The sequence below is a fragment of the Dipodomys spectabilis genome, unplaced genomic scaffold (genome assembly GCF_019054845.1).
Source record: "Dipodomys spectabilis isolate Male_0828 unplaced genomic scaffold, ASM1905484v1 ptg000302l, whole genome shotgun sequence".
NCBI lineage: Eukaryota > Metazoa > Chordata > Mammalia > Rodentia > Heteromyidae > Dipodomys > Dipodomys spectabilis.
The window spans coordinates 1,096,697-1,109,921 of record NW_024870979.1 but is presented as its reverse complement, the minus strand read 5'-3'; the positions used below and the strand labels follow the sequence as shown (position 1 = coordinate 1,109,921).

At 43.6% G+C, this 13,225-nt stretch overlaps 1 protein-coding gene across 5 annotated transcripts in view; it reads left to right on the top strand.

Moving 5' to 3' along the window:
* The window catches only part of Arid1b (AT-rich interaction domain 1B), a 328,395-nt gene that overhangs the window by 228,623 nt on the left and 86,547 nt on the right, over nt 1-13,225 (top strand). For all 5 annotated transcript variants that reach the window (XM_042702061.1, XM_042702058.1, XM_042702060.1 and 2 more), the window contains exon 5: nt 1,680-1,923. In XM_042702061.1, coding sequence (XP_042557995.1) covers nt 1,680-1,923 — 244 coding nt within the window. The remainder of the gene's footprint in view (nt 1-1,679; nt 1,924-13,225) is intronic.

The following is a 13,225-nucleotide window of genomic DNA, read 5'->3' as shown; positions in this document are numbered from 1 at the left end:
CAGGTGATTTCTTTGTTTTAAAAATGTTATTCATATGTTAGAACAGATATCAGTGGACTGCTTCCTGTCTAAGGGACTAGGATCCTAATCCAGAGTCGCTCTGTGACATTTTTGGCATCCATTCTCACCAGCTTATTATACCTTGCCTTGTTCACACTCTTGGGGCGAGATTTATTCTTAGAACCCAAAACATCTTCCTTCACCAGCTTTGAAAGTCCAAGTTTCAAAAGATCCCACAGTAAACAAAGTTAATCCTTAGTGAAGCTGAATGAGTAGAAGGTACCTCTTAGGGTAAATGTGCCCTGTAGGTAGTAGCATAGCCAGGCACTTCGGTTTCCACTTTGCACTGTTTTGTCCTAGATTAGAGGCCCAGAGAGAACAAAGAAAGCCTTTTTTCTCTTATGTGGAAGCTAGAATTAATTTATAAATATATAAGTAAACACTTCAAGGTGTTATGCAAGTGTACACAGATGCATTAACCAAAATATGATAGATTCAGGGCAGAACTCAAACACTGCAATTCCTTAGAAAGGTTAACTCACAGTCCAACAAAATAAACACCAGGAAACAGGTGCTGGGAAGGTCAAGGGGAAGGCCGGTGGAGGGATGGAGGACCGAAGAGAGGAAGAGGGATGTATGCACTCACAAAATTCTTAAAACAAGCAAAAGGGGGAGGGGGGGTGGGAGAGAAAGGGGAGAACAGAAAGAGATGATAGTGATCAAGATGCATTAGATCCACAAACTGCTTTGTTGTTGGCAAGTCTTCTGTAATGATCATCTATGTTAAAAATAAAGAATTTACTCTAACAACAACAGATAAGCATTTTTATACTGTTCCGTCACTTTAGAGGTCACTCTAGCGGGCCTTTCAGTGAGGGAGCATTTGTTGCTAATAGTCTCCTTTGTAGATGAGTGGGGAGGGGCAGGAGACCATTCACCCCTCCTCTTTTTCACCTTCCCTCTATTTTCTGCCCTCAGTAGTGTAACTTCCAGCATTCCCTTTGAGCTTGAGCTTTGTGATCTGTCAAGTGGAGCTTTTAATCACGGGTCTAGAGGGTGTTGTGATCACGTTAGATGGCAAAAGGTATAACATTCAGACTCCTTTCTGCCAACATAACTTCAAAGGGATTGTGTATCATAAATATACAAACACTATTATTTCATAGAATGGCACTTTGAAATTATTTTAAATGGAAGCATTTCTCACCAGAAAGTTTGGTTAAAGTTTTTACTATTGTTAGATTACATTGTCAGTTTGAAATTGAGACCCCCCATTATGGAGTTGTAAAGCCTGTAGCTCCCTATCTTACTGAAGTCCTGTGGGACAGCATTTGTTCTGCAGCCAGTCACCCACGAGGGCTGCTGGACCGCACTGTGGACAGCTCAAACGGACTTGGTGCTGACAGTGGAAGAAAGCACGCAGGGATGACTTTACAAAGGACAGGGGCAACTTCCTTTTTTTTTTCTTTCTTCAGGAGATGCCAGATCTTACAAGTTCACCCCATGAGTAACCTTAATAACATTTAATAAATAGGGTCACACTGCAACTCTTCGGCATTATTCCAGAAACTTACTCTGAAAGGGGGCTGAAATTACAGTTTTCAAGTCACCATTTGAGTTCATTTTGGTTCAAATATGTATGGCTCTTTGAATCCATGCCTTTTCTTTGTTTCCCTCAGGACCTGTCCGGCTCTATCGATGACCTCCCCACGGGAACGGAAGCAACGTTGAGCTCAGCAGTCAGTGCCTCTGGGTCTACGAGTAGTCAAGGGGACCAGAGCAACCCAGCGCAGTCGCCCTTCTCTCCACACGCCTCACCCCACCTCTCCAGCATCCCGGGCGGCCCGTCCCCCTCTCCTGTGGGCTCTCCCGTAGGAAGTAACCAGTCACGCTCGGGCCCGATTTCTCCTGCAAGTATTCCAGGTATCCGCTACCTTAGTCACTACACTTCCTCTGTTATGAAGACGTTCATCTGTCTCATTCCACTTCTTTGTGGTGGGGCCACTTGCTATAAAAGAACTGACTGCATCTGGGCCCCATAGAGAACCCACAAACGGCACAACCTCTCATTTAACAAAATAACCACCGACCTTATACTTTCAGCGTTCAGAAACAAAAGGGATTTATTCTGGCTACATCTTGTAATAATTCTGTTCAGTGAGATCCTGGGATGATTGAGATTGTTGACTGGTATTGGATTTACTTTATGGTTCTAGTCAATATTTACAGTAGCATTTGTTTTCTAAAACTTGTATATAAGTTACGCTTGTCTGTGTCTGATTCCAGTCATACTGACTGACTCCTGAACACATTCAGGCCTAAGCTCACGGCCCTTTCTGCTCCGTGGAGTTCACAGTCTAGCTAACTCTGGTTTCAGGGTTTACTTTTGTCATACATCTTCCTGTTACTTCTTCCTTTAAAAAAGAAAAATGTCATCCTCATACCAAATGTCATCCATTCAGCCCCAACAAATAACTGGTCTTACTGTACCACTAAACTATAACTATGAAATGTGTTCTTTTTGTTTTATTGATTGATTTTTGCAGTACTGGGGTTGGATTTGGCGTGGCCCTTGCTAAGAAGCCACTTTACCACTGAGCTGACCTTCCAGCCCCTTGTCTGTACATTTTTCTGCAACTTTTGCTAACGTGGTATAGGTGACTGTCCAAAACCACTTCCTACCACCCTACTGAATAGATATTGAGTTGCTAATTCATTTTTCTATTATTTGTTTTTTTCCTCTCAAGCATAGGTAGTATTTTTACCTCTTTTTACACTTTACCCCTTTATATTTTTATAAAATGTTGATGATGGACTATTTATAATATATCCTGAAGCATTATATGTGAACATATACAGTGTGCTAAATAGAAAGCATTAACTATCAAATAATTCATTGACCCACCATCCATTTTTAAGAATTGTATGCTTTTGTATCACATATATGTTTCTTTCTTATCCCAAGACCTACTTCTATCCCCAGTCTATATTTTTTTGTGACTTTTTGGGTGATTTTTTTTTTAGAATTGCTTCACAAATATTTGTAGAGTATATGTCATTTATTTACTTAGAATACTTCCTTATGGACATTTACCCTATTTCAGATGACTATTTAGTATTATTCCCATGTCAAAGCAAGCTACTGTTCATTATAGTATGAAAACATACATAAACTAGGAAGGGCCTGGATAAATTAGGAAATACTGCCGGTGGCTCAAGCCTGTAATCCTAGCTACTCAGGAGGTTGAGATCTGAGGCTCATGGTTCGAAGCCACCCCATCAGGAAACTTTGTGAGACTCTTACCTCCAATTAACCACCAGAAAACCGGAGGTGGCGCTGTGGCTCAAGTGGTAGAGCGCTCGCCTTGAACTAAAGAGCTCAGGGACAGCGCCCAGGCCTAGAGATCAAGCCCCATGACTGACAAAAACAAAAACAAATTAGGAAATACTTTCCTAGTCACACTCACTCTATGTGCTGTGCTATATCTTGCCTTTTTTTTCTAAACCCAACGTTACACTTCTAAGATTCTTCCATAATTTAAATATAGCTGTAGTTATAATGTATTTTGCTTAAGGCATTTTAATGTTACCTTTCTTTGAAACATATTTCTTTGTCTTAATAAGGTTAGCAGTAAAACCTGGATTTCCTGGGCTTAATAGCATCAATACTAAGACTGCTCCTTACTCCAGAATTTTGAAAAGCAATTCTTGGTAGTCAGATGGCTTTTGAGGTGTTAGCTATCTAAGTGCTGCAAAGTTATACATAAAATACTATATTCCACAAAGGACAGCTCCTACTTCCCTTGTGAACTGGGTCAGAAAGACATAAATTAATACCTGCACCACAAATTTTTGGAGGCCTAAAGACATTTTATTTTTTTTAACTTAAAACCCTGGAATGGTAGTTGAAAGTATCTTTATCATTTCAAATAGAGATTTCTAAGCATCTGTTTTTATTGATTGGACTTTAGTTGACTATAGCACACAGAGTCTCACAATAGAATTCACTTAGGACACATGACCTTGGTAACCCAGCAGATTTAATTGATCAAATTCTAGTGTTCAGTTATGGCTTGGGGAAGCTAAAATTAAGTGGAATTCCCCAGCTCAAATGATATCTCCCCTTCCTAGGAACTACAGGTATGGGCACAGAAGGGAAGGCAAAAGCTTCTGTATCATTACTTTCCATTTGATCAAAAGTGCTTTCATTTTGGCATGATAGTACATGCCAGCACTCAGGAGGCTAAGGCAGAAGGATCATGCGTTCAAGGCCAACATGGGATAAATAGCAAGACCCTATCAAAAACCTGAAGGTTGTGAATATAGCTCAGTGATAGGACACTTGCAGAGCATGAGCAAGGACCTGGGTTCAATTGCCAGCGTGTGTGTGTGTGTGTGTGTGTGTGTGTGTGTGTGTGTGTGTGTGTGTGTGTGTGTGTGTGTGTGTGTGTGTGTGTGTGTGTGTGTGTGTGTGTGTGTGTGTGTGGTCTTCAGCTCTCTCACATGTTGGTGAAAGCATCATGTGAGTGTTATAAACTTGTCAGCAGGGCTCATGCTCAGGGTCCACATTTGCCCTCACTGCACTGTTCATAGCTAGTTTCACTGTTGCCTCCTCTATCTCTTTCCCCAGCTAAGTTTAGGGGCACTCAGCTGTTTTTTTGGTTGGTTGATTGGCTGATTAGATGGTTGGTTGATGGTTTACGGTACTGCCGATGAACCCCAGGCAAACCCTCTGCCAGTGACCTTATATTCCCAGGCCTCAAATCTAAAGGTTTTGCTAGAAACATACTGAATTTTGTATGATTCTGTATTAGTGAGATTTGAGATTTCTTTTAAAATCATGACAGGCTGTCTCGTATGGTGGCACACACTTGCAATCCTAGCAATTGAAAGACTCTGGCAAGAAATTTGAATCTAACCTTGGTACATAGTGAGACACTGTCTCAAAAAAAAAAAAAAAAAAAAGACTTATTCTAAAGAATTACTGCTTTCTATTTCCTTTTATTTGGCTTATTTAGATATGGTCCCTTCCTCTCTTTTTCAATTAATCTTTCCCTAAGATCCATATCTTTGTTGTCTAGGAACTATTAGGTATATTAAGGTTTTTAACCTATGCCATCTATGTGTTTGTATGAATTTGGTCATAGATAATAAACTGCACTTTAGAGTTGGTTAGAAGGTTGATACTTTTTTTGGGTTGTTGTTTTTTAACTTCTGTTTACTTTGAATGCAGATAGATCTTCTTTTAAGAAATAATTAGGCTCATGTACTTCCATCTTTTCCCATCTCTAGTCCTTCTGTTTAAATCTTGCTCTTTATGCACTGGATGCTGAGATAATACCTATCTCCTTTCCTTTGGTTTGGGTATATATATACCTGTGAAGTCACACGTTAGGGTGTCACATGGTTCTCAAACTGTTGCTTCATGAGTACTGGTTTGAAATTTCTCTTTATTGTTAATATGTATCATTTTTTTCCTACTCCTCCCTCCTCTTATCCCCATCACTAGCCCCAATACACACACACACACACACACACTTGATTTTGTCCCATTTCCTCCTACTGTATCTTGCCTATGTCCCAGATTGGTACTTTGAGTCGCTTCAAAACAGACACATCCCAGCTGGTAGCTGAGATGAGGTAAAGTCAGGATGTTTGGGGGTTCTTTCTTGTGTTGCTTTCCCAGGATTTGTTGAGAAAGAGCAATGACAGTTGATAAAAAGCGTCAGCAGTAGATAAATGAAGCCCAACAAACCATCCCAACCGATTTTGATTGTTACCTGGGAAACTGGTCCTCTGCCCACTGCCTTTAGCCTATCATCGTGTGCCTCACAAATATGGTGAGTGTCCTGGATCAAGTACTGAGAGACAGCAGAGCGCTGGCTCTGCCACAGCCTGCACTCAGAGCCGTCTTGAACAGCAGGATGGAGGTTGAATGCTCTCTTTGCGTGCCCATCACTGGGCCCTGCACCACAGATATAGTGGGAGGTCAGTAATCCAGCTCAGGTCATGCACTCTACCCAAGCACTGAGAACAGAGACAAGCATGTGTCCTTGCCCAGTGCCATTTTAAATTACCTTGTTTTTTACTTATTGCCTCTTCATTTCTCTCCTCTTCATAATCATGTATTTGCATTTAGAGAGCAAAGTAAAAAATCTCCATTTTTGTCATTGGTGTCAGAATGTGTTTTTGTGAAGTTAAATTAAGCATATATATTGTCAGGTGTAGTTAACTCTGAAATGTGTTATTAGCAACATTTTCCCTTCTGATAAACGATCCGATCACATTGTGCTTACTCTGTGATGTCTTGGGGTAGGTCCTGGAACTCCACGCTTTGGGCAGAGGAGCCCTGGCTGGTTCCTCATCACTGCGTGAGAACATGTCGTGTTGCTGAGCGTCCACTCTTCTGGCCTCCTAGCCCCACCCATTCTAATTACTAACAAAGCAGAAGTGGAAATAAGTTCAACTTTTTTTATTTTACTTCATTGGCCAAAGGCTTTTGTCAGCTTTTCCTTCATGTAATGAAGTAGCAGTGGTTAAATATTAAGAGGATGAAAATTAGTGGGAAGGGGTGCTTGACCACTTGTACATGATCAGGCTTAGAAAGCCTTGAGTGTTTAGACTGCTGGTGATAGTCAATCAGTTTTGTTGATGAATATCTAAGGGTGGGAGCTGAGAATTCTTGAATTGTGTTTTCTTGTTTGGGGGATTTTTTTTTTTTTTTTTGCGGGGGGAGGAGGAGGGCATGTATACCAAGTCCAGCTTTCGGTCAAGTTAAGTCATTTCCATCTGACCACAGAAGACCACTGATGAGAATAGGTTTAGGACGAAAAATACAGTTAGGCATTCACATTAGGGCTGCACCAAATGGATATTGTTTTCCTAGCCACTGTTGTAGACTGCTGGTATTATAGGGAGACCAGTCAAAGGCTCACGTCCTAGCCATCAGTCAGAGCCAACACAGCGTGGCATAAGCATGAAAGGAAAGCAACTGTTTATACAGTCATATAAGCTGTGCTGTGTGCTTTGCTGTTTGAAGTGGCTCACCCACCTTCCCACAGACTGACTGCTTGCTGAACAAGAGCGAGGGGCAGGTGAAGTGGGGTTAGGAGCTCGAGATGGTGGAAGAATGGCTAGATTGAGAGGAATCTTTCATGCATCTCTCAGGAGTCTCCCTCTCTGCTCCCCTCTTTCTGTGGGACCTCTGTTCTCTACAGGCTTTCCTTCCCTCTCCCCCAGCCATTACACCCCTGCGCAGGTGTTTCTTTCCCAAGGGACTTCCAGAATCCCCTCACTAGCACAAACTTCTGCCTTGCAAATGCCTGCAGATTCTGGGCTTTAGAAGGCCTCACAGTGGAGGCTGGAGAGGCTTGGCTGTTGCTGGCCCCGTTATGCTGCATCTCCAAAGCCTTGGCACGCCCATTCCTATACAGCAATACATGCATCCAGCATACAAGCTCACCACGAGCAATCTATACCCTCAGACAATGGAAACACCACTTCTGGGAAGGGTTGGTGGTTCATTTAATTAAATCTGGAAATAACTCCTTGTATATTTAGAGTCCTCTCCGCCTCCCTCCCTCCCCCCCCCCCCCCCATGTTTTTCCTACCCTCTGTGCAGAAGGATGCTAAGGAGATTTCTATATGAGCTGATACAACTGCAGATACCAACAAGAAGATATTCTGGCCAAAACACTAATTTTCTTGCTTAATTTGACATGCAGACAAGCAGATCTGGAAGAATGCTATAAAGGGAAGGAGAAAGATGAATCGCAGCGAGGAGTTAGTCACGGACCAGGGTGAGCAGGAAGGGTTTTAGTGAGAGGAAATGAGAGTTCCTGGTGTCATTTGTCAAGATTAGTACCTACAACATGAACCAGAGTATGCAAGCCTCTATCTCTTTTACATTTTCCTAGATTTTTAAAGCCTGAAACCTAACATCCTAAAGAAATATATTTCCCCATTTTTAATTTATTCTTAATAAATCTCATCTTAAAACTATGGGGAAACTATGGGTGTATTTATGGGCCTTTGTTTTAAGCAGTTGGCTTGCAGAATAGCTAGTAGACTCTTCCATAGCTGTGGCAGGAAAAAATTTTATTTGAAATTTTACCCTACCTGATAAAAAGTCTTTTGGGCTTTTCTGGAAGTAGAAATCCTGCAACAGCTTATTCTAAGGAAGATGGCAAAATGAACATATACACAAAAAAGGTTGTTTTGGTTGTTTTTTTTAAAACACAAAATGCCTTTAATATACCCTTGTTTTTATCTGTGGCAGCAGAAAACATCAGTTTGGTAGTCTACAAAGAACTTAGCCAGTACACAGAAGTAATGCCACATCCTTTGTAAATGGTGCTTAGCAACAGTTAAGAAAGCTGAGCTATGTTCTGTCCTGGAGAGATGCTGTGCCGCTCTGTAGGTGCCATCTGGGTTGGAGCTTCTTCAGCCTAAGACTCAACCACCATCCCCATTCTGCAGACTGCCCTGAAAGTGGGAAGGTGCCCTCTGCCTGGCCAGTAAGGCATATTCTGGAAGGTGAGGGATAGGGAGGAGACAGGCTTTTGTTTTCTCGTAGCACGTGTCTTTGGACATTTTCCATTCCATGACATTTCAAATGAAGCCTTTGCTGCTGCTCCTCTTCCTCTTGCCCTCAGGAATCAGAACATTAGAAATTTCTCCAGTTGTACACTCCTTGCTTAGGTATAAGGTGTGTCCTTCTCTTTAAAGATTCTGTTACCTGCATCTTTTTCTGGTGCTTATGTGAATGGATAAGAAGGTCTCTTGCTTACTAGCTGGTGGCTCACACCTGTAATCCTAGCTACTCAGGAGCTGAAATCTGAAGATCATGGTTGGAAGCCAGCCCAGGCAGGAAAGTGTGTAAGACACATCTCCAATTGACCACCAAAAAGCTGGAAGTGGAGCTGTGGCTGTAATGCTTGAGCACTAACTGTGAGCACAAAAGCTCTGGGACAGCGCTCAGGCCATGAGTTCAAGCCCTAGGACCAGGACCACACCACTACCACCCCCCCCCCCCAAAAAAAAAGCCTCTCACCAAGACAGGACTGAGCACTCACCCGCTCACCCAGGGCCGCACACACACATCTCCAGGATTCTTTTGCATTCTTGACTAAAGAGGCGCTTGTTCCCTCATTTGTGGAGCTGAGGAGACTGCCTCCCCTCCAGACCTGTTCTCCGCCAAATCTTGCTGCTTGAGTCCGCCATGGACTGCTTCTAGTGAGAGGCTGTGGGCACAGGCTATTGGCCGCGGACTCAAGGGCTCAGAACTGAAGGGTGCATGTTTTATGAACTAATTGTAGCCTGAAAGAGAGAAGTTGCACAACCATTTGGCTACATTTTGGAAAATGGTAAAGCGAATGGTGTTTGTGCCAAGGTATTCCTAATGTGTGTTTTCTGAAAGGGAAAGCCATTGCTGTGGACAGAACAAAAGCAAGTTATGTTTATTCCCCTATTTTCTGATGACCCTGGAGCTGGGATTATTATGATGTGTTGATTGATTATAGCCATTAAGTCTCTTACTAATCAGTTTCATCACTTATTCTCAGTTCACACTTGCACCTTTGATTTCTCTTCCATGGCAGGGTGATGTGGGTTGTCATTGACTAATGAAGAACAGAATTGATTTTGGCATGAGACAAACGTAATGCCGACACCAATCCTAAAACGCATTCATCTTTAATAATCCACATCTGCATGTTTATAAATGATATAACCCAGGATTGGTAATGTTGATATTCTCCCTTCCAAACAGAAAGTGACATAGCATTTGTACTTGCGAACTGCATTAAACATGCGTAGCGGAACATGGAGAGCGACCTTGCTAGATGAGGATATATCACTTCACTGAAGAATTTTTAGGAAAGTATCCTTCACTTTCACTGTTGCAGATAGCAGGTGACACCCAGTGGAAGGCCAGCTAGCCCAGTTGCTCTTCCCTTCTTAGCGTTTCATTCCTTAGCGAAGCAAATTAGGCTTGCAGGCACATTTCTAGGACCTGGGGAGAGTGCACTGAACATGAGCTCCCAGTGCCCGATCCGCAGGAAGTTTAAGTTCTAATGAGAAAAACAAGAAGTGCACGAGAAGTTTTCGCTTTATTTTCAAGGATTGTTAGTGGAAAACCCAAGCTGCTACTTTAGATAGCAATGGTTAGAAATTGCTGTTTAAACAAAAGGAGTGGAGGAAGGGCAGGAGCAGGCCGTGCGAGGGTCTCGGGAAGCAGTGACAGGCAGAGCAGGCGGAACCGCTGAGTCAGCCCCGAGGCTGGGAGGAGTGGGGTCACAAGGAAGCTGCGGGGCTGGAGCTGCGGGGGGACGAACGGCGGCAGAGCAGGTGGCCAGTGAGACTGGAGTAGCTAATACAGCTGTTGCGTCTTACCCGGGCTTTGCTCGCTGAGGTTTCACTTCTCCGTGGCCAGCTGTGGTCCAAGAATACGAGATGGACACCCCAGAAACAGTCCACAAGCTAAACTGTGCAGCGTTGTGAGTGGCCCAGCCGAATCTCTCCCCGTCCTGCCGCGCTCCAGGAGTGCGCTTCCTCTCTCCCTTACATTCACCCCGTGTGCGTCCCGTCGTTCACTGCCTTTGGTTAGCAGAGCTCCTGTCAGTATCTTGAGTTCAGTTTGGTTATTAATGGTCCTGAAATTTGACGCTGGCAATTCCAATATGCCAAGTAGAAGCCTTAAAGCAGTTCTCTAAGTGAAAAGGTGAAAGTTGTCAGTTACTACAGAAAGGAAAACTGCGTATGCTGAGATGGCTAAGATGTGTTGTAGGAGCCTTCTATCATGAGCCAACGAAGAAAAAACTGAGCGACAGGAAGCCCTGGGCCTGTACAAAGACTTTGGCAAGAGATTGCCGGAAACGAACGCAGCCTCTGGGCAGGCCGCTCACACCGCTCAGGAGTCGAGTGGGCTCTGCCAGAGAGGACATGAAGAACGGCAGGCTCGAAGAAGCTGAGCAAGAGGAAAGATGCTGCCCCGCAAGTCTTCAGTAGCCACGCACTGGGCTTCTAGAAGACACCCAGCACCTACCCATAAAAGTGCAAGGAGTCATCAGCATATAAGTGACAAAAGGACAGGTTAACTCTGGCTCACGTGGCAGTGTGGCAGGATGATGAAGAGAAAACCTGTACGTGCTCAAAACTGAAAATTGGGTTTCGACAGAGATCACATTCATATACATTTTTGTTATTATAATGCATTGTAATTCTGCTTTATTATTTGTTAATCTCTTACTGTGCCTAATTTGTAGATAAAACTTTATTGTAGATATATGTAGTACATATATATATACAGATAATATATGTATACATATGTGTATGTGCATCCTTACTATTGGCTGAGGTTCAGGCTGTACCAGGGTCTTGATGTGCATCCCTGGTGGGTAAAGGGCCCCGATGCAGGACCTGCAGTGTAGTTATGCTCAGGATTTAGAACTTCATTTTTACTTTAATGGGAAACCACTGGAAGGCTGAGCAGATTTGGGATGGCAGGATTGGTGTTGGTTCTAGGGGAGTGTTCCAGGTATGAGGTAGTGAGTGCTCAGGGGGGTAAGGGCATAAGCAGGAGCCCATGGAAGGTTGGCATGGCTGGATGTGCACACCGCACTGGTAGGGCAGAATTCTTGGCTGAAGACATTGGTGAACAATGACTGTGTAGCATTAGATAAAGAGCACATGGTGAAGGGAAAGCCAGCACTGGGGTTAAACTAGACATTCTTACTGACTGTCCATCCTAAGGGACATTTTGAACAGGCAGGTAAATGTAAGAACTTGGGTACAAAGGCATTATTTCAGTGGGAGTTGCCAACTTGTCAGTCATTAGGGTTTTAGGTGAGATGCTACAGGTACGTAGCCTGCATTAGAATCCCCTGGAGGGCTGTAGCAGCAGATTGCAGGCCCTACCCCACTTTCTGACCTAGAGCGACAGTGATTCTCAACATTAGAGTATCTGAGAGATGCTCCAGAAGTATCCATCATCAATACTTTAATCTTTTGGGGTGTGTGTATGTGGTGTGTCGGTTGTGGGGCTTGAAATTGGCCTGGGTGCTGTCCCTCAAGGCTTCAGCTCAAGGCAGGCGTTCTACCACTTGAGCCACAGCACCACTTCCAGTTTTCTGGTGGTTTATTGAAGATAAGAGTCTTATAGACTTTCGTACCTGGGCTGGCCTTGAACCACGATCCTCAGATCTCAGCCTCCTGAGTAGCTAGGATTACAGGCATAAGCCACCGGCGCCCAGCTCCTCATCAATACTTTCTAAAAACTCTTCTCAACTTGAAGTTGAAAAATCACCAGAGAGTTCTGAAGTATACAGAGATGAATGGGAAAAGCAGTGGGGGGAGAATGGCTGTAGAGTGTGGCAGGCCTCCTGTGTCAGCCAGCACCCTGCCCACACTGCCCTTGTGTGACTCTTGGTGTGGAGCTCTCTTAGTTATTAAGAACATAAAAGCTTACAGACAGGTGGCTCACCCATGTACAGCACATTGCCAGTTTGTCCTAACTTTTCTAGGGTTATGCTGTGTGTGCTCAGTTGGAAGTGATGTCTCAGAAGTGAAGAGATGCTGTTGCATTCTCAGGCCCGGTTCATGGAACCCCTTCCTTCTTTTCACAGATTTCACACCAAATCCAAACATCATTCATTTATATGCTTCTACCAAAAAAAAGAGGATGTCATATTTTTTAAAGAATTGAACCTCAGTGTATAGTACTTTCATTCGTCTCTTCCTTTTTCTTTTTCTTCTCACCTTGCCTTTCTTCTTTCCTGTAAGATGGAGACTAGCTCAGGATTCCCAATCTCGGTACCACTGACTAAGCCTTTGACAAGATCTCTGCCCACACAGCGAATTAAAGAACAGCGCAGTTCTCCTTTGCCTTGGAGCAGCCATCCACCTGTTATCAGCCTAGAACACTCCTACTTATCCTTCAAGCCCCACCGAAAGTCTATTTCCCTTCACCAAGTCCCCCAGGACCCCTCCAGCTGCCTGGGAATGGTGCGCCATTGGGGTGGGAATAGTAGCCCTCCTCTTCATCGCCCATTGAGCACAGCACCTGGCTAGCAGAGCATTTGGTGTAGGTAATCAAACTGGAGAATTCCGTTCTCTTAGGAAAACACAGAAATCCGAGGAAAGAAAGTTCTGAAATTGGTTACGTTTTGATTCTGTTTGGGCAGAGAAAGGCTTGCTGCCGTTGAACCATACCTTCAGCCCTTAAAAT